Genomic DNA, 20268 nt, shown 5'->3' with positions numbered 1-20268 from the left:
GGGCTCTGCTCCAGGTGGTCTGGTTTTCAGTCTGTGTTCTCAACTGCTATACTGTTGTGTGCCTCATTCATCTATCATGATCATTTTCTAGCATTCTTCGGCACTTTTTATTCTAGCATACACTAAGCATTAGGAAATCAACTGGAACTGCCATAAACGTCATGTGAGGCATTTACATATTTCAACTTTTCTACAGATAAACACAGGCTGAAAAATTATTCATACCGCTGGGTGTTGGTTGTGCACGCCTTTAATCCCAGGACTTGGGAGGCAGAGGCAGGCGGATCTCTGTGAGTTCAAGACCAGCCTGGTCTACAAGAGCTAGTTCCAGGATAGCCTCCAAAGTCACAGAGAAACCTTGTCTCAAAAAACCAAAAAAAAAAAAAAAAAAAAAAAAAAAAATCATACCAAAATTTAAACATGCATTTAAGTGCTTCTTAATAAACTAATTAAACTGTAGGTACATAATTACACTATTAAACAGCGTCATTGGTATTTACAGACTTAAGATGAACTGAGCCCTGAAATCTGGACAGGAACACAGAGGACATAATCACTCTGACATGGCACTGGGAGGGGTTCTAATTAAAATGCATGAGCAAAAGCTTCTAATGACTTCTATTCTGTTCCATCTGTCTAGAGCAAAACAATTCATAATAGAAACATCTTTTTTATACCCATGATGAGACCTCACAGCAGCTGGGGCTGCTGTACATAACCAAGCATTCCTGCATTGGTGATGGTGATGGTGGGCTCACTACATCTGACAGCTGAGTGTGTGGCCCCAGTAGCTCAACTATGCTCCATCAAGATTGTCCCACACCCATGGGTATTTGAGCAGCACAAACTGGGTGAAGGGGAGACAGGACATGAAGTTGGGAGGGATGGGGGAAGCGCTTGGAGGTGGTGGAGGGAAGCGCTTTTATACATGGGTGCACATATGACATTCTCAAAAATTTAGTAAAAATATTATATTAAAAATTACTGCAGCAGCCCATCTTTGTACAGGTTTGTTTCTTTATTAAAAAGAAACAAAATCAATGTAGTCGTATATATTTTCCAATATTCTGGCTGTGTGCTAGGAATTATGCTCTTATATAAGTAATTCATTTAATCTTCATAAATGACTAAGACAAAAGTACTACTATTGTCTCCACACTATATAGAGGAACCTAATGAAACAAAGCTCATCTGTGATGAAACATGGACACTAACCTGATAGAACGATCCAGACTCAGAGTATCAGGCCTTGGTGCCTCATTGCTGGAGGAAATGGACCACTCCTGCTACTTATGTTTACAACATTTCCTGCACTCAACCTTCTGCCCTACTCTACTTCCTTCATCTCCTATGCCTGGGCCCCTCCTTACATACCCATGTCCACTTGCTTTTCAGTAGGAGCTGTAGTAGGTGAAAACATTTGTTTCTTTTCAGCAAACCATTTCTGCAAAGTAGTATTTGAACCTGAAAGTCAAACCTTCTCCAGGCAAACACTTCACTGAGTGCCAGCCTATCAGCTAAACTTCTAGTTATCCCAGTTTCATGAACTAGTTTCTTCACTGTTGTATCTACTAAGCAGCATCTCAGTAAACAAATCACGGAGAGACGGCAGATTTCATGCCTTCCAGTAACACTAAAACCAGGAAAAGCTGGTCCACAGTTCAGAACTGATTAGCACAGTGAACCCCAGGTTTGACTGTGCACTGCAATCACAGGGGGTCATTAAAGCAGATTTCCAGGTCCATCTCAGAGCTCCTCACTCACAGGAAGCTCTGGGTGTGTCCCATCGCCTGCATTTCTAACAAGACCCCAGATGTTGCAGATACCACTCTCTAGAGACAATCCTTCAGGGAGCCAGCGGACAGGATGAGTGTGTGAGAGTATTCAGTTAACTCCCACTCAAAGAGGATTTACCTTGGGAAGCTCCAGATGGTACACGTTTGTAAGTGAACTGAGGTCCAGAGCTGCAGAAGTAGTAACACTTGGTTCTACCTGACAAAGAAAGATGTCCAAAAGGTAACTGTTAAGTATATTTGTTTGCCTAAATGTAAGAACCACTTAAACAAAATTTATTATTTTGTTAGCTTAGACGTTTGCTTGGGTTTACTCCATAATGGAGTCCATCAGAAGCCTGCTCTCTGACAGAAAAGGCACCATGTATTATTCTTTCTCCACAAGTTATGATAGGTTTTCAGAAATTATTAAATCTTTCCATAAAAGTCATTAAGCTATAATATTGAAGGGGAACAGTTGGTGCAGTATAAAAATACATTTTGCCATCTATAACTATAACTTACCCAAATTAAGTCCCATGAGGAAGCAGCTTCAAGCAGACTATGATTTCTTTCTCTCCCTTATATGTAAATAAGCCCTCTACTCAAACATTCATTGAAGGGAGAATGAAGCCTGCCCTCACCTTCTGCCACTGAAAACCCCATGGCAGCTCTAATGGTAAGCTCTTCTGTGTCTGCTATCTTCTTTTACTGTTCTCAGACACAAATCCAAAGATTTCTCAATTCAAACAAAAACTACCAATTTGTGACCCTCTAGCTGTTGCTTTCTCTCTTTCTTTGTTGTCATTTGCCTTTCTGTCATCACCTGGCTGTAGATCCAAGGGGCCTCTCTCACTATCTTGTTCTTGGCCTTCTCTGCAATATCTCAGGCTATGGGATCCACTTTTCTCTCCTCTACTGCTATACAAGGGCCTACTGGTTCTTTTCCTCTTAGTGAGGGTTTCTGTTGTTGTTTGCACAGGCTGCCCTTTGCTCTCTTCTCTTCTAATGTTCTTTGTAAGCCAGTATTTTCAGCCCCCAGGGGCTAACAAATGCAATATACTCTGTGGGGAGTTGTCTCTAAACACCACATAACATATCTAAATGTATACTTTAGCAGGCTTCTCAACCTGCAGCCTTGTAATGGTGCAAGCAGAAAAAGCCACAGTCTTAGTAAGTGCACAGGTAGTCTACAAATGTCCCCCTACCGCACTCCCCAGTAGGCAGCCTGAGGTGGTCAGTGGGATGGTTATGAAGTATCAGCTCCTGCTGATACTTAGTGAAGTGTGAGATGTGAGGAAAGCCTTGCACTTCCTTCTGTTTTAATCACTGTTTCATTCTTTATCCAAACCATCAAATTAGTCAAGAAATGTTCACTGAATGAATACTTTCCAACGTTTTTTTCACAAGTACATCTGTGTGGGCAAGAATGTTACTAGACTGGGTCTAAAACCTCTGGTGTGAACTCTTCTTCTTCCCTTATTGTACAACGGGCCTTCATTGTATTTTCTCCTGTACTGCTTCTGTTTCTGTAATTCCTTGAACTTCATTTCTCTGCCAGGAAATGCCTGATAGTAGATTTTGAAAATTTAATTATCATTCATTTATGTAGAGGGCATAAGGTTCTCATGCTTACAAATAAGCACCAGAGAAAACAGGAATGTTGAACATGCAGACTTTTCTCTTCAACAGAAGGGAGCTGTAAGCCTGTTTTATGCCCAGAAAGCTTGGAGTGGATGTTGTTAATATCCTGGTAATCTGTACTATCCATAGGGCCTGGCCACACCTAAATCACTAGGACTATACAGTTTATCTCAAATTTTTCCTCCCTATACCTTTATCTTGAGAAGTGCTTCTCAGTCAATGAAACTCATCTTTAAGGGAGATGCCATGTGCACTTTACAGCCTAGTGACCTCTATTCTATCTTTGTCTGAGACTATATCAGATCCTAGGCCCTTAAATTAAGTTATAGAACCCACTTCATAGTAGAAGTCACATATACTTTGCAAAAGAGTTTTGATGCAGTCACACCCCAAGCTTTATTGTGCACATGGTGTTGAGATAACTATCACCAGGAAGCTTTTTTTCCAAAATTGTAATGTACTTAAATATGTCTAAATAAACCAGAAGTTAGAACCAGCCCAACTAACTAAGTTGTGTTAAATTCAGTTTCCTTCTTGCCTCACACAGTTCCTTTCTCTGCCAGCAGTAGAATTTTCAGGGAGACCAAGACCTTTGAAACACAATTTTCATGATGATGGAAGTTGAAATGGATGGCTTTCACAGTGTTCTCAAGATCTGACCATGTCTCCTTTCTCAATGACCCTCTCTTGCCTCTCCCATTACTTTCTCAATACCACTCCTTAATGCTGTTTGCAGTTTTCCAATTCAGGTAGTCTCTGGAGCATGGGTTCTTCCTTATCCTATGTATTCCTATGCATTCTTTATACAGCACTTGGGTCCCCTAATCCTCTACCATATTCTCCACATGTAACATCACCATGAAGTCTCTCTCCAGAACAGAACAGACCACTTTCTTCCTCTTACTGCTATATATATGGGCTTGTCTGGTGGCCTTTACATAAGTGGTGTGCTATTTGGTGGTAGTATCTTGAACATTAACCATTAACATTATAGCTATCTCTGAATCTGTGTAATGTTCTACAATGCTTAGCCAAATTAAAACGTTGTATCAATCAAATCTTTCTAGAGAAACAAATGCATTACAGATACCTCCTTATTTTGAGGACTTTCTGAAATAGAAGGCAGAGGGTCTGCTGCATTTCCAGGACATACAGCCATTTGGTTCACTGCATCTTCATTTCTAAAAGAACACAAGAATGTATCAGCTCATCATATCATCAGATTATTCCCATTTCTATCTTGAAGTGTCATAAAGATTATTAAGAACAAATTATCTAACCCCAAAGTCTTAGATCCCAGATATATATTGTGTGTATTTACATATGTAGTATATATCTACATATATACATATATGTTTTATTTCACTGAAAATAATTCAGAGGTGAAATGCTAGCCAAGTATTTAGTAAACCAAAGAAAGAAGAAAAATGCTCACCTGATAAAAATTATTTTTACTTTAGATGGAGCACATTTAATGATTGATGACGCATTCTGATGACTTCTGCCATACAATATCTGGCCATTGATCTATAAGAAATAAGTATCATTAACTGAACCTAAATCTCTTCATTTCTTTAGGTTTTATCATCTTGTCTAGCTAATAAAAAGTGAGTTGCTCTCTTTATCATATTAAATACATTTTTCCTCTCCAGAACCCAAACCAAAATTTTGATGATGAATATAGAAGAGCTCATGTTTATAGCTAACATTAAGGTGACATACATGATCTCTGATATCCCTGGGCACTTTGTAGACACATCATGTTGAACAAATATGGAGAGAAGACAGTCAATTTCCCAAAAGACAAGGGCTTTGTGGCCTGCAAAGACCACAGGGGTAAGCCCCCTGTCACATCTCTCAGTTGGTCTTAAGAAGCATGTCCTGGGAAGCAGGGTATCTAAATTCATGCAAGGAAGGCTCAAGGCACAGCATCAGACTGTAAGTAGCACAACATTCTACAGAGGTGAATGTGCCAGCCCAGGTGTCCAGTCATTAAGCCACTGTGAACAGAACTGGTCCAGACAGTAGAGATATACAAATACATGGAAGAGCTCTGAGACAGTGTGGAGTCATGCTTACTCTGAGTCAGTAAAAACAAAGTCTAAACACTATGAAGTATGGCCTGTAGATCTATTTTGTTTGGCAGGTTTAGTTACTGCTTGCATTAGCTTTGGCCTCATCTCACCTCAACCCCAATACTTACTTCATTAGTAATTCAACCTCCAGAATGTCTAGTGGGTCAGCAGCATTACTGGCATTTCAAAAACTCCCAATAAAAATAAAGCACAGGTACAAGCATGTTTTTGAAGTGTGATTTTTATTAATATCTTGGGGCAAAAACTGTTTTTGGTGCTGCAGAGTCATGACCTTTAGTGTGAGTTAATGGAACACAAACTATGTTGTAGAGATTTGTTGTGGAGCCAAATCTGCTGCACTACATCAATTTTATTAGACAGTGGACAATTTGGTTAGGTCAGTCACTACACAATGTCTGGGTGACATTCTGGAAACTGACGTTTCCACTGCATGATGAAGCCATGAGCAAATTCAAAACTAGCAGCACCTACCTCTAGAAGCTCGTCAGCAACCTGAAGTCGGCCATCTCTTCCTGCTGCTCCCGTGGGATCTATCCCCACTATAAACACACTCATCCTGGTACGGTCTTTGTTCCCAGCAAGACTTAGACCCAAACCACTGTGACCTTTCTCCAGCTCAATCATGTGGAGCTGGCCTGAGAGGGATCCATAACGCTCTTGGATATTTTCTACACGTAACAACAAATGCATTTACAGTTAATTCACAGCTAAACACTTTACTATAAAAGCTTTAGATTTATTTTCCTTAAGAGACATTATTTGCTTCAACATGATTTCTTGGCAGTTAAAAGTTAGACAGACTGGCTGCTTGGACATTAGGTTTGTTTTCCCAGAATAAGGGAGCTCAGAGAGATTTCGTTGTATTGAGGGTGTACACAGCATAATGTTAGATGAACCAGTTCATCTTGGGGGCCATATTGACCAGTTCACCTTGGTGGCATTGACTCCAATCACTTGGAGGGGAGAGAGGGGCTAAAGTACTTGGAATACTTTTGTCTACTGGTGAGTGGAGGCTTCTCCAACAGAGGAAAATCTGCACCATTCGTCACATCATGCTGGGTATCAAGTCAGAAGGAAGAGAGTGGAAGACAGAGCCCTTAGACCAGGACAAGTCAATATATCTGTCCGAGCTTTAAGAAATCTGCCCTGACTACATGATCTCTTGCTCAATAGTTTGTCTACCCACTTTAATCTGAGAGGGTATGGCCCCATGTAGGTGCCCAATGCACCAATGCAAAAGCCCACCTGATGAGCCCCATGTCAGCGAGTCATCTTAGGAGCCTGGCCCTGATGAGCAAAGTCAATCATCCCACATGAGTAGTCATAAGTTCTTATTTTAAGCCATTATGTTTTGTGGTAACTGATGTCAAAAACAATCAATCACCTGTAAGACTGGATAATTTGATTAAGTGATCACATTTGATAAGCCATCTCTTAGAAAAGGCCTAGAGGGCTAATGACCGGCAATTCTACGATTCTCCCCTATATCAGTTAAACATCTTCAGAACCCTTTCACAGTAGGGTAACATTCATATTTTGTGCTTTCTAGAATATGTGTACTGTAGACTGCTTAAATCAAATACTTAAGTTTTTAAAATAAAGCTTTTTGAGTGCTGAAGAGATGGCTCCATGTTAAGAGCATTTGTTGTTCTTGCGAAGAATCCATGTTCCATTCCCGGCACCCATATGGTGATTGACATCCACCCGTAATTCCAGTTCCAGATGGTCTGAGGCCCTCTTAGGATTATCCAGGGCTCCAGGCATACATGTGCTGCATACACATGTATTCAATAAAACAAATAAATCTAAAATAATTTTTAAAACAAAACTTTTAACTTGACACACTTACGTCTTTTGGCTCAAATTTTATATGGGGCACTGTGTCAGCATTCTTCAGATGCTACCTAAGATATATTAGTAACCTGAGCGACCTGCATTCAAAACCCGAGACCACTTCCCAGATGCAAAGAGTTGATCTTAATAATTATAAGGTCACCATTCTAGTGCCCCAAACACCATAAGCTCAGGATATAACACTAATAACAATCAGATCTTACAAGGAGGAATCTGAGGCCTGCTAATGGTAGTTCAAGAAAGGTGATCCAGTACTAGGTTCTGAGAGGTCCTCCTGACTGCTGTAATTCTCAAATGAGAAGCAAGAGGGCTTTATGAGAAATGCATATTTAAGTAAAGAAGGAATGTAAACTCATGCCTCAGGAATGCATGTTGTATTCAAGGAAAATAAACAGTAGTTTTCCCACGTACAACTGCAATACATATCGCTAATGCAGAAATATTTGTTCATACAAAACAAACCCAGAGCTATTTTAAGACTTCTTATAATTAAGATTGTAAACAGACAACTTACTCCAGCTGTACCCAAACTCATCCTCTTTGTCTGCATCTTCTGAGACTGTGATAGTAGATGGCTGTGCACAGTCACTACCCATTTCTGAGAACCCTGAAGGGGAGGAGGGAGGTACATCACACATTGGAGCCTTCTCTGAGTCTGATGCTGACTGGTTGGGGGCCTGTGGGAACAGGAAGAATTCAGTGGGCATGTACAATGTCATGAAAACTCACAGGAAAACAAGTAAGAATATAATTCCAAAACCAAAGGCCAGCTTGAAAATGGTCTCCAAATAACAGAAAGCTTACACGTGCATGACAGAAATGTCACCAGATTCAAGTATCAGAACACAATTCATTAAATTGTTATTTACTGATGTAAACAATGAATAATTCATTGCAAAGTCTTAAATGACCTAAGAGAGCAAATTGTTCAAATTACCCTGTTGGGGAAAAAATGTACAGTACGGATGTGTATATGTTATGGGTCATTCAAGTCTGCCAAGAAGTAAACAAATCAATACAAAGCAAATAAACAAGAAACACATCCCTCAAAATTTGTTAGTAAGAGCCATTGCGGTGGCTTAATGGGTAAAGGCACTTGGGAAAGCTCAAAGGCCTGAGTTCAATCCCTGGGCTCAAAAAGTGGAAGGAAAGAACTAATTGCCATAAATTTACTTATGACTTCCATATCCATGATGTAGCTCTTACACATGAACTTCTACATACCCCTACTCACAAAATAAATATAATAAGAGTAGCATCAAAACTTGTCAGTAAGACTACACATGAAGACTCTGTATCCCTCCCTCCCTCCCCCCCCCTCTCTCGGTGGATCTGAACCCAGGATCCTGCATATACTAGATAACTGTTCTACTGAGTCACAGCTTCAGCCCCACATGAACAACCCTTCGTTGCTACTTGAATCCAAGAAAGGACACATCCATTTTGTTCTCTCAGGATAGCCTGCTTGTTAATGAAGAGCACAGACTCAGATCTGTCTGGTTTGGATTTAAGGCCACCTCCAACTTTATATTGTCATATTAACTCACAAGGAAATCTTTATACAAAGCCAGATGTGACATGCCTGCTGTCACTTAGGACCACAGGTACAAATTTAAAGTATGATTTGGCATAGTCAAATTCTTATATGAGTTATTATGTGGCAGCAGGTTAGAATTTGAAAGGCCCATAAGCTCTTCAGGTCTCCACTTTGTTTCATTAAATTTGCAGATGAACATACTAAGGCCAACAAAAGGGAACCCTTGTTTAAACTCAGGTGTTAGACTTCTTTCTCTGTATTTCTTTTCTATTACATTTATTTATTTAGCATGATAGTGTGCATGAGTGCAGGAGTGCACATGCCTCAGGGTGAGTGTGGAATACAGAGAATAACTTACTAGAGCTGGTTCTCCCACCATGTGATTTCCAGGGATTGAAATCAGGCCATCGCTCTTGGTGGCAAGCACCCTCAGCTTCTAAGCCACCCTGGTAGCCATTTTTTCTGGTTAGTTTTTAACAATGCTGCATTTTATATTAAATCTTGCTGTCCTCTACAGTCTCCATAGTAAGACAGTAAGTCTATCTCAAGATCAGGTACATGAAGGATCAGGAATAATAATCTGGTGCTAGAAATGCCAAGAAATATATCAACACTAGAACTTCATGCACTAAATATGATCTTTTTGTTAGTTCAAAAGACATAGTTTACCAACAAAGCACAGTGCTAGCCAACAGATTTGGCGGCAGTTGATTTCCAGGCACAGAATTTCCTGTGCTAACAATGCTCAGTTTACATATCATTGGCCAAACAAAAAGTTACAAATGCCAATGAAATCTCTGCTGTCTTCTAGAATGCTGTGCTATAAATCTCTCAAATAATGTACAAATAAAAGTGTGTAAGGACACCAGAAACTTCCCTTGATCCAACCAAACTCAGACATCACACTAAAGACTAGATATATACTTACAAAGCACTCTGGTTAAAAAGAAAATCGCTTCTCTCTATCATCAAAATAATTATTTGGCTAACAGGAATTAATTCAGATTGATGGATGTATATTTTATAATTCTTTCTATATTTCTTATTATTTTACTTAATAATGAAGAAAAAATTATGATAATCTCAAAACTTCTTCAAGATTACAGGCACAACACTTCCATACTGTGATTACACACCAAAATTGTACCCCAATCTAACTGTGCAATCATAGAACTAATAGTGCCTTCTTCCTAGAGGTGCAGGAATATCATTGTATCCTGTACCAGTATCCTGTATCAAAATAATGTTTGTTATTGAAAAAAATAATGACTGTTACTGACACTTTTTGCAATCTGTTAACAAAAAATATATTTAACACAGGTCATTTAACCTTGTTGGCAAAAACAAAACTGCAATGGCAATCACCCCAAGCCCGTGTGTATAGTCAAGCAAAATGGACATGCATGTCACACAAAAACACATCCATATGGAGACAAACCTTAAATGGTGTGGGAGCAAAAGGATCAGTTGGGGAATAATGGGAGATGGCAATACTTGGCTGTGGTAGCTCCTACAGTGATAGAAAACAGATCCCTTCAGGTGTGGCTTCCTCTCCTATCCATGGCACGGTAACATGAAAATCCAATGAATATTCATGAAGTGCTTTGCAAAAGAAAATGTTGACCGTTTTCTCCCTTTCTGTTACCAAATTATGATATCAAAGAATTTCTATAAATTTTTGTCTCAAATTTGCTTTTAAAATTTCATTAGAACTAGAGAATATCCAAGTATGACTGACAAGCATGGAAACATTTACACCTCCTGATTTGGTATTCATATAGACTTAATTTATGAATATTCAGGAGCTTTGTCATGTACACACACACACACACACAATTATTTGCAGAGTGGTTAACTCATGGAAAAGCCTTTATGATTATTTTGTACAAGTCTGAAGATGTTTTGAGACAATACAAGGCTTAAGAATATATATATATATATATATATATATATATATATATATATAATGAAGTTTACACAAATGGCAACAAAAATTTAAACATTAAAACATTAAATCACACTAAAAAATACTGGGCTCCCATTTTAAATTTCAGGTAAGAAAACAATATTCTCTGGCTGGACAAAGTGCTTAGAAAGGACCTGAGCCCGTGCAGAAAACACAGTGGTTTGTTTTTGTAAACAGTGAACTAGGACAAAGGCATAGTAGCAACAACAAACATTTGCAAAGTCAACGACAAGACAATGGACATTATCCAACCTTGTCTGTGGCGAGCTGGAGAGAGTCAGCAAATGGGTTAGTGCTGCTGAAGCTGTACTTAGGGTAAAGGTTGTGCGGCAAGGAAGGCAAAGGGAATTTCTAAAAGGAAACAGAAGATGTACTGAAGGCACAAGAAACGCGTTTAAAACAACCCCCCTCTCAAGATCAAAGTACTTACTGGTTTAGAGAGCTGCCTAGTGGAAACCAAAGGCTGCCTGAGTAGGCAGTGTGCTCTTCTTAAACAGTTACTAACTGTTTGTTTCTAATGACCCAATCCTACACTGGAGTCTAATCTCTCCATAAAGGAAACTGGATTGCAAGCTGACTCAAACTTCTTCCATTTTCTCTGAAGGTTTTACTGCCATGGAAATGCATATGCTCTGCCCTTGTTAGAACTAGCTTCTGACTCCTGAGTACCAATACTCCTGTTTCCAAGGAAAGCCACAACATTTTTTTATTTACTTTTAGGAGGGAGTGACAGGACTTTCACTAGTATATGTAGAATGCACAGTAAGCACTTACCTGCCAGCCTGCTAGTAACCTTCCTTTCTTTACCCTGTCCCTCATTAATGAAATTGCACTCTGACTGCCAGAAGATGCTGATTTACAACAGTCACATTTTTTAAACTTTAAAAGGTGAAAAAAAAAAATGAACCACTATACAGTGCATTCTAGTTTTTGTGGAGATTCGACAAAAAAAAATAAGGAAAGAAAAACTTTGATAACATCTCCTACATTACTAAAGAATTTACAGCTTTGGATAATATTTAAAGTCTGTGTTTAGAGTGTTTCTCCTAGATTTTTTGCTTGCCTGTAGTAAGCCCCTAACCAGGACTGTAAAAGCTGAAGATACATATCAAAGGCAGGAAGTCAGCCAAATAGAATTTAGCACGTTCATATTTAAAAAGAAAAAAAGAAGTAATTTCCTTAGCACAATAAATTCTTCCTTTCACACTCACTATCTTTTCCTTCTATTGACTGTATCTTCCAATGAAAATTGCAGACATTTAAAAACTCATGCTGGCTCCAATTAAATGTTTGTGTTACTTGTCTCTGAAAAAGCCCCATTGCCGGGCATGGAGCGGAGGGACTGGTCACGTGACTTTGCCCTGTACAGGAGAGCATGCTGGAGACAACTGTCCTCCAGTGCCAGCATCCACGCTTATGCCACATTACCCTTTCAATATGCGCTTCCTGCAATGTTTTTCCCAAGAGGCAAGACAGGAAAAGATATGGGTACAATGACATTTCTGTTCCTCTCAACTTCCTCCCTGCTTTTCAGTTTAAAATGTCAACTCCTGCTTTACTTAAGAGGCATAGAAGTGCCAAGAAACATGACCACTTAGTAAGATGGAAGAGATGACTGGGCAGTGGAAATCACTGGAGGCCTTCTGGTGTGGACAGAGATTATTTCTATTCAGCATGCATGGCAGATCCAGGGCCCGAGTGTCCTTTGTAACTGTGTGGAGCAACAACAGAACCATAATGACAGGAGATGGTGAGAGACCCCAAGTTTTCATTTTTCTCCAGACCTCACAAGATTTCAATTTGGCACTGACAACATAGTATAAGGTCAAAGGAGGAGCTGGACGGGTAAGTCACTTCTGTCCATAGGGAAAGTTACAGAACTGATTGTTAAAATAAAGAAAAAAAAAAAAAAGAGGATGAAATGTCCTTAGGACCATGGAAGCAAAAAAAAATACATACATATATATATATTATATATATATATATATATATATATCTGAGAGGACACTAAAACATCCTCTGGCCCAATTAAGACTGTCACACTGATGGGGTTATATGGGGCATGCTGTATATTCGCATCTCTGAATAGTCAAAGCACACAGAGAGAGACAGACAGGCTTCTCAACTGTGTAAGATTTTCCAGAAGCTTTATCTTCTGCTCACAAAGAAAACTTCGTCATACAGGGACTCTTGGGTAAATGCATTTGTGGTGTTTTTCCTTTAGCTAACCACAGGCCTGATTACTTCCATTTGGAAGTAAATCACCACTAACAAAGAATATCTCATTTTAAATGCAAAATTAATTCTAGTTTCCCAAAGCAAAATGTGTCTAACTTGACTAAACATGTCATTTCTAAGCAAGATTTATCCTGGAATAATTGCTATAAAATTAGGTGTCATTATGCCTCAAATAAAAAAAAATAGGAATATTTTCCAGGTGTATGAGACAATATCTTTCCAGCTCATTAGAAAATGTGATTGGCATTGAAAGAAATGTTTGTAGTTTAAGTGTTCAAAGTAATATTAAGAATCACTATTCACCAGTTTATAATATTATCCTAAATTATGAGTTAGAAATTAAAATAAAACAAAAAAGGGAATAAACCCTCCCACATACAAAAATGGCTGTAACTCAACTTAAACAGCCATTTACAATATTACCATGCTGTGTCTATGTTTAACACAACAAATGTTAACAAATGTATGAAGATTTGTAGTTATTTAAACAAACTGAATAGCATTTGCAAAGAATGCAGCATGAGACAGCCCTATCATTTGGCAGATTTTCTATCTGAATGGATAATTATTACCTAACAATAAACAACTGAATGGTTAAAAAACGACAGATGTGAAGAGAACTGCTTAGATTAAGAACCACTCCATCCACTCCACACTGTGAACCCCAGGCCAGAGCCACACCTGTCTTGACAACAAGGCAATGGACTAGTAACATGAACCTCGGTTCTGTATTCAGTAGCCCAGAAGGCTCATCTCGCTCATCTTGCTGATCTCCCAGGGTGCCTGCTGCTTTCCTCTCATCATTTCAACATTAATATCTTAAATCTTAATTTCCCAGGTTGAAATTCAATATGGTTTACATATACAACACCACATATTTTAAGTTTCGCATGAAGCCTTTGGCTGCTCTCACTTGTACAAACATTTTTCTTTCAAAGCCAATCAACCCTAGACCTGCCAGCACACACAGGTCTGGGGAATGGGTGTACAACCAAAGCTTTTACACTCGAAAACCGGCATCTCCCAGAACTTCAGGAGCTCATGGAATCTTGGGAAATTAGTACTAAGAAAATTCTACTCTGGAGGCACATAGATGTCTCTGCATATAAAGAGACCTTTCAGTGAGGCATAAAGGATTCAAAAACAACAATAAACTACTATCGGCAAAATGTTCACCTTCGGCATCATTAGGACATATCAAGTATGCTAACCTGCAGTTTGTATCCTCTCTATCAGTAATAGTCAGTGATAAATAATCTTAAGTTTTATTTTTATTCAGAGTTTTGCTAGATACTATCAGTAGCATCGAATTTGAAATCCTCCTGGCTTGGCCTCTGACAGCTGGGATTGCAGGAACACCACATCATAACTGGTCTCTAAAATAAACTTTTCAACTACTTTAACAATGATGGCCGAAGGTTAAATGCACTAGTAGGTTTCTGTCCCCACAGATCTGTGATGACCTCCATTCTGACTATATCTGAGAAATAATTATGAAATGATAATGATTTGTATATAAGGAGAATGTACTTTATACAAATACATTAAAGATCTGACATGACTGCATAGGTAGAGTCTATCTAAAGAATAAATTTAGGGAAAAAGAGAAATCTTTATAGCTTCCAAAAGACTCAACTAAAAATGACTAGTATTTATTCTACACATCATATTCTATTTCTTTCATTAATTTATTTTTTAATCAAAATGAATACTAGCATGATATCAACTTGACATGGTGACAACTTAATTCTTCCTTCATGTATTTCAAAGTCTTCACATATACGGTAGAAGAGATTTGCAGGGGAGCTCAGTGTTTCCATAAAGCAATAGATACCGTTTATAAACACCTTCTGAGACTTCAAAGACTGGTAGGTGCACATGCAGACAACTTGGTCCTTGCTACATTAGACTCCAAGTTGAGCACTGTATCAGTAGGCCTACCTTGCCCTTTGTGTTTGCTTACCCTTGGTCTGTTTATAATGCTCTGTACCATAAATACTACAGGGTTGCCTGCTTTCCGAATGGCTTCCACAGCTTGTTCATGGCTTGCATCTCTGAGGTCCATTCCATCCACCTGCAATGGAAGGCCTCAGCTTAACATTTTAAGAAGCTAAGAGAACAGAAGAGTGATTTGGATCAGGAGTTCTGAGGCCCCTTTAGATCCTGGGAGATTGGTTTCAGTATCAAAAACAAAAGGAGCTGTTAGGCTGCACACTTCTCATCCCTCCATGGCTTTGTGGCACATTGCTTCGATACAGGGCTTCCAAAGTCCCCTGGAATCATAACCAGTTGGAATGAGGGCTCTGTTTCTGCATTCCTCATTGCACTAGCTGCTCTTCTATATTCCTGAATCACTTTATGGACAAGTAGAATTAAAGAAACAGTCTAGAGAGATGCATTCAACGTCCCTGTCATCAAAGTCTGTGTTGGGCTGCTAATTCTTCATAAAGTAATTTACTAAGGACATTGCAGGAGCAGGGAGATTGATTCTTCCTGGGTTTCTCCTAGAGAGATTTAAGGAATAAACAAAATAGTGATATTCAGAAATGTGAGACTACTGCTAAGTTAGTTTTGCAAAAGAATCTGTAGTAAATGTAACAGAAGCTGGAAGCCAAGAAATTGTGCTTGTTTGTTAGTTTCTTATATAAATAGTTTGAAAAATGAAAGTCATTTATTTGTACTCTTTTGTGGATGATGATCAGTTTAGCTTATGCACTAGATGGTCAGGAAGGAACATAGTGAAAGGGCCAAATACTAATCCTGTCAGGTATCTGTAGATTTTGTCATTCCCAATTACCAAGTAAAGCTCAGAGTGGACACAATTCTGTGGAAAAGAAGCAATCATTAAATACTGACATAGAATTATGCACATTTAGTTAAAAGCCTCTCGGGTTGATACTTTGGTAATATGACGGCATTTTTAAATTCATACTAAAATGACTTTTATTGTTTCTATCAAATCAATAATCCTGCCTACTGTAGATCAAACATTGTTCTTCAAGTCCAAAGCAAGCACATTAGTATAGAGCTGTTATAGAATCCCAGGACTACAAGGGCCTAGGCTTCTTATTTCCTAGGGAAACCCTGCACGTGATGTACTGAAGAAGTAACCACTAACCCAAGTGCAGGTATTTTGCAACACACATGAACATATCCTTTCGTTTCAATTGGAAAGGAATGTTAAATTTAATTAATATAGTTTACCTTTACTAATTTAATTATTATTTCATTGTTTTAAAGGACATTTTAGGGGCAAACTATGGACAATCATGTCTAAAGATGATTGTAAATAATTCTTGTTTTTCTCTTTAGGCAAAAAGTATTTAATAGTTAAACTACACAAAATAAACACCCTAGTAACAATTTAAAATTGCAACTTTTAGATGGAGTTCTAAATAAAGAAATAATTCCATTAAAGGGGCTAGTTTATCATTTAATGAGAGTAGGTCCATCTGTCCTGTCACTTGTTCTTACAGAGGGTCACAGGAAAAGGAAAGACACAAGATGCCAATTTCCTCTCAAACTTCAATTTCTCAGTTCCTCAGGCCCAGAGAATGAATGGAGAGTGAATGAGCTGGCCAATACTCAAACATTTTTTATTTTCAATTTACAATTCTGGGGAGCTAAACCCCAGGCCTTAAGTGTGTATGCAGTGACCACCCTGCCACAGAGCTAAATCCTAGCCAAGTATTCATTCTGAATTACAACTGCTATACAATATCCAACCCTCTGAACTAGGAAGGCATTTGAATGTGTAAGACTTATGGACTGAGAAAATGAGACAATCACTTATATAAGGAAACACAATGTCCATCACAGTCACAACCATCTTTACTTATCAGTAACTCCTTTCCTTTTACTCTATAGTCCAGAAAAACTGGAACCACTTCTCAACATTTTAAATCTAACTGTGCCTGGTCTGATTAAACATTTTCCTGTACTTCTTGATTCCTTCTGGCCAGGCAGGCACAGTGTCTAGTCTACTGTGGACACTAGCTCCTGGCTCAGCACTGGGAACATATTAGCTGCTTTGTAAATGTGTGTGTGTCTCTACAGCACATAAGAACTCTGTGTAAGATATTAAATTTTAATTAAGGATGGTATATTTGACTATGTGGTCCTCTCTTTCACACTGCAAAGTGTTTGCTATGCACGAGCACACACAGGGCTTTCTGTGAATGAGCACAGCACTGAGGAGAAGGCTCCTAGTTTTGTTGAAACTTTAATTTAAAAAGTAATCAAGTTTACAGCATTGAAAATTTGAGGAGACAAGACTCACCTGGAACAAAACATCACTGAGAAAGTTTATCTACATAGAAATGACTATGATAAAATATTCCTGGCAGTAATATCTTCCTGGAAAACTTAATTACGAGATGTATGGTTTCCTGTTATATACATGACATTAAATATTTTAGTTTTCCCAAAGGAAATTTTCAAAATTTATATTAATTAGGACCGATGCTTTTAAAATTGGTTGTCTGTATTTCTAAACATAAATGTGTACATGACACACATAATTTATCATCACACACACACTCACACAAAATAGATGAAAAGAAGAAAATGCAACAAACACTTGACTATAACACTGGGGCAAGGATGGAAACACCTTCGGTCAGAAAGTGAAAAAGAGAAAACGTTTTGAACAGAAAGCTCACTAAAGGTTACCTCAATTATTCTGTCTCCAGGCTTCAAGGTTCCGTTTTTGCCAGCCGGACTGTCTTCAAGAACATGTTTGATGAATATGCCCCTCATTACTTCACCATTGCTGAGGCGGCTCCCCATTCCTCGACCCCCAACAATGCTGATGCCCAAGGACTTGCTTGGTTCTCTCCAAAGTTCCACCCTATAAAAAAATAAAATAATAAACCCCCAAGAAAAAACAAAGGAAAAACTTTAGAATGTCCTGTACATGACTCAGTTATTGCTATGATGAAACACCATGACCTGACCAAAAGTAAGTTAGCGAAGAAAGGGTTTATTTCAGCTAACAGTTCCATGTCATTGTTCATCATCATTCAAGTTAAGAGCAGGAACTCAAACAGGGCAGAAACCTGGAGGTAGGAGCTGATACAGAGGCCATGGAAGAGAGCTTGCTTGATTCTCGTGACTTGCTCAGCCTGCTTTCTTACAGAACCCAGGACCACCAGCCAGGGATGGTACCACCTACAATATGCTGGACTCACCCCATTGTTCACTAATTAAGAAAACACCTCGAAGCTTGATGTTATGGGGGGCATTTTCTCAATTGAGGCTCCCTTGTCTCTGATGATTCTAGGTTATGTGAAGCTGATATAAACCTAGCCAGTACAGACACAAAGAACATAGGTAATAAAAAGACATAGACAAATTGGACCTCATTAAAATGATAGGAAAAAGAGACAACTCACAGAAGGAAAACAACATTTGGGAATCACACATCCGATAAGGAATTAATAGCCAGAACATCTGAATGAACTTTCTAAAATTCAGTTACCAACCCCCCCCCAAAAAAATAGATCTAATAAAAATTAGAATAAATAAAAATTTAGTTATAGGCTTATAAATGGTTTATAAACATGAAAAAATGATGACTAACATCCTTAGAGACACAATCAGTACCCAATAGTATAATACCTCATACCCATTAGGATGAAAATTATTAATAAAAACAGAAAATCACTAGTGTCTATAAGAATGGAGAGAAACTGGATCTCTGTGCATTGCTGACAAGGTACAGCCAAAATGGGTAACTACCATATGGGAACACAACCAAAAGAATAAAAATCAGGGTTGTGAAGAGATATTTAAACACATACATCAGAAAAACATCATCTGAAACAGTTAAAAGGTAGGTGCAACCCTAATGTCTATTAGACATTAATTAATAAGGGCCGATGAGGGGGTTTGGTGCATCAAAGTGCTATCTGCATAATCCTAACGTTCAAGTTTGATCCCTGGAGCCCATAAAAGCTAAACATGTTGGCTCAAATCTGTAATCTCAGTACTGTAAGGAGATGGGAGGCACAGACAAAAGGACTACCCAGAGGTTCCCAGGCAGCTAGCCTGGTGTACACTGAGAAGCAGAAACTGGAATTACCTTGCCTTGAATTATTGGTAGGAGATAAACCAACTTTCAGAAATTGTTCTCTGACCTCCACATGTACCCACACTCATGAACACACATACAATAATGGATGATTTTAAAATTTAAAAACAAACAAGAAAAATGATACATAGCTTATGGGGATTACTTTCTATCTTAAAAGGGAAGAAAATGCTGAAATAAGTTTTGACATCCACAAACTCTAAGTATACTATGCTATATAAAATTGGCCAGCTAAATGAAGTAAGAACAAATGCCTATGGCTGTACTCACAAGAAGTCCAGAGGAGGCATATTCAGGGACAGGACATAGATTGGAGTTTGCTCAGGTGGAAAGTAGATAGGGAGGTAATGTTTGTGGACACAGTCTTAATTTTACAAGATGAAAAGTCTTCTGTAGATGATGGTACTGTATTTATATAGTGAAGGTTCTCAAAGCCTCTGAATCACACACTTAGAATAATAAATGTATAATCTCAATGACACCCTAGTCATAAAAGATTAATTTAAATATTTCCAAAATTATGTGTTTTGTTGGTATTAATATTGGACTCACATTCTAGGCTAAAATACAGGCCAGTGAAGAAGTGCCATTTTGCAGGAGTGTTAATAATACAGACATTACAAGATCAGGAGACTCAGTTACCACTGAACAGATGGCAGCTTCTAGGTTTAGCAGCCAAATCCAGGGAAAGAACACTTTTGCACACACTAATCAGAAGCTTGCCTCTGTGGGAGTCTTTCTTGCCAGAGCAGACCTGGTCATTAACAGTCAGGGCATGAAGGGCAGCCGCCGACAATATTCTATATGAAATAATCCTTCCAGCACCTCCTGAGGTTCCCTGAACTGCTTTGCACCTTCCCTCCAGGAAGCACAGCAGCTCCTCACTGTTCTGTAAGTTGATTTCATATGCTACTACCTTGTAGCCTTAGCAGTTTATCTACTGTCCCTCCCTACCCACAGAATAAACACAGAACTCACACAGAATAGCCATAAACAGCTAGAGGTAAGGATGGAGGCTGAGGATCTAAGTGGTAACGTGACTGCTTGGTGTTTGATGTCAAGCACTACAA

At 38.6% G+C, this 20268-nt stretch overlaps 1 protein-coding gene across 9 annotated transcripts in view; it reads right to left on the bottom strand.

The window, feature by feature from the left end:
• Mpdz (multiple PDZ domain crumbs cell polarity complex component) overlaps positions 1-20268 on the bottom strand; it is a 152036-nt gene that overhangs the window by 23549 nt on the left and 108219 nt on the right. For 6 of the 9 annotated variants that reach the window (XM_027400212.2, XM_027400215.2, XM_027400218.2 and 3 more), the window contains 8 exons: positions 17779-17956; positions 15071-15181; positions 11122-11220; positions 7881-8043; positions 5984-6180; positions 4852-4943; positions 4507-4597; positions 1915-1992 (listed from right to left, as the gene is read on the bottom strand). In XM_027400212.2, the coding sequence (XP_027256013.1) occupies positions 1915-1992; positions 4507-4597; positions 4852-4943; positions 5984-6180; positions 7881-8043; positions 11122-11220; positions 15071-15181; positions 17779-17956 (1009 nt within the window). The remainder of the gene's footprint in view (positions 1-1914; positions 1993-4506; positions 4598-4851; positions 4944-5983; positions 6181-7880; positions 8044-11121; positions 11221-15070; positions 15182-17778; positions 17957-20268) is intronic. The other 3 variants (XM_027400216.2, XM_027400217.2, XM_027400219.2) reach the window with 2 other exon arrangements.

The sequence above is a fragment of the Cricetulus griseus genome, chromosome 2, assembly GCF_003668045.3.
Source record: "Cricetulus griseus strain 17A/GY chromosome 2, alternate assembly CriGri-PICRH-1.0, whole genome shotgun sequence".
NCBI lineage: Eukaryota > Metazoa > Chordata > Mammalia > Rodentia > Cricetidae > Cricetulus > Cricetulus griseus.
The sequence above is the reverse complement of the archived record's forward strand: the minus strand, read 5'-3'. Positions and strand labels throughout refer to the sequence as shown.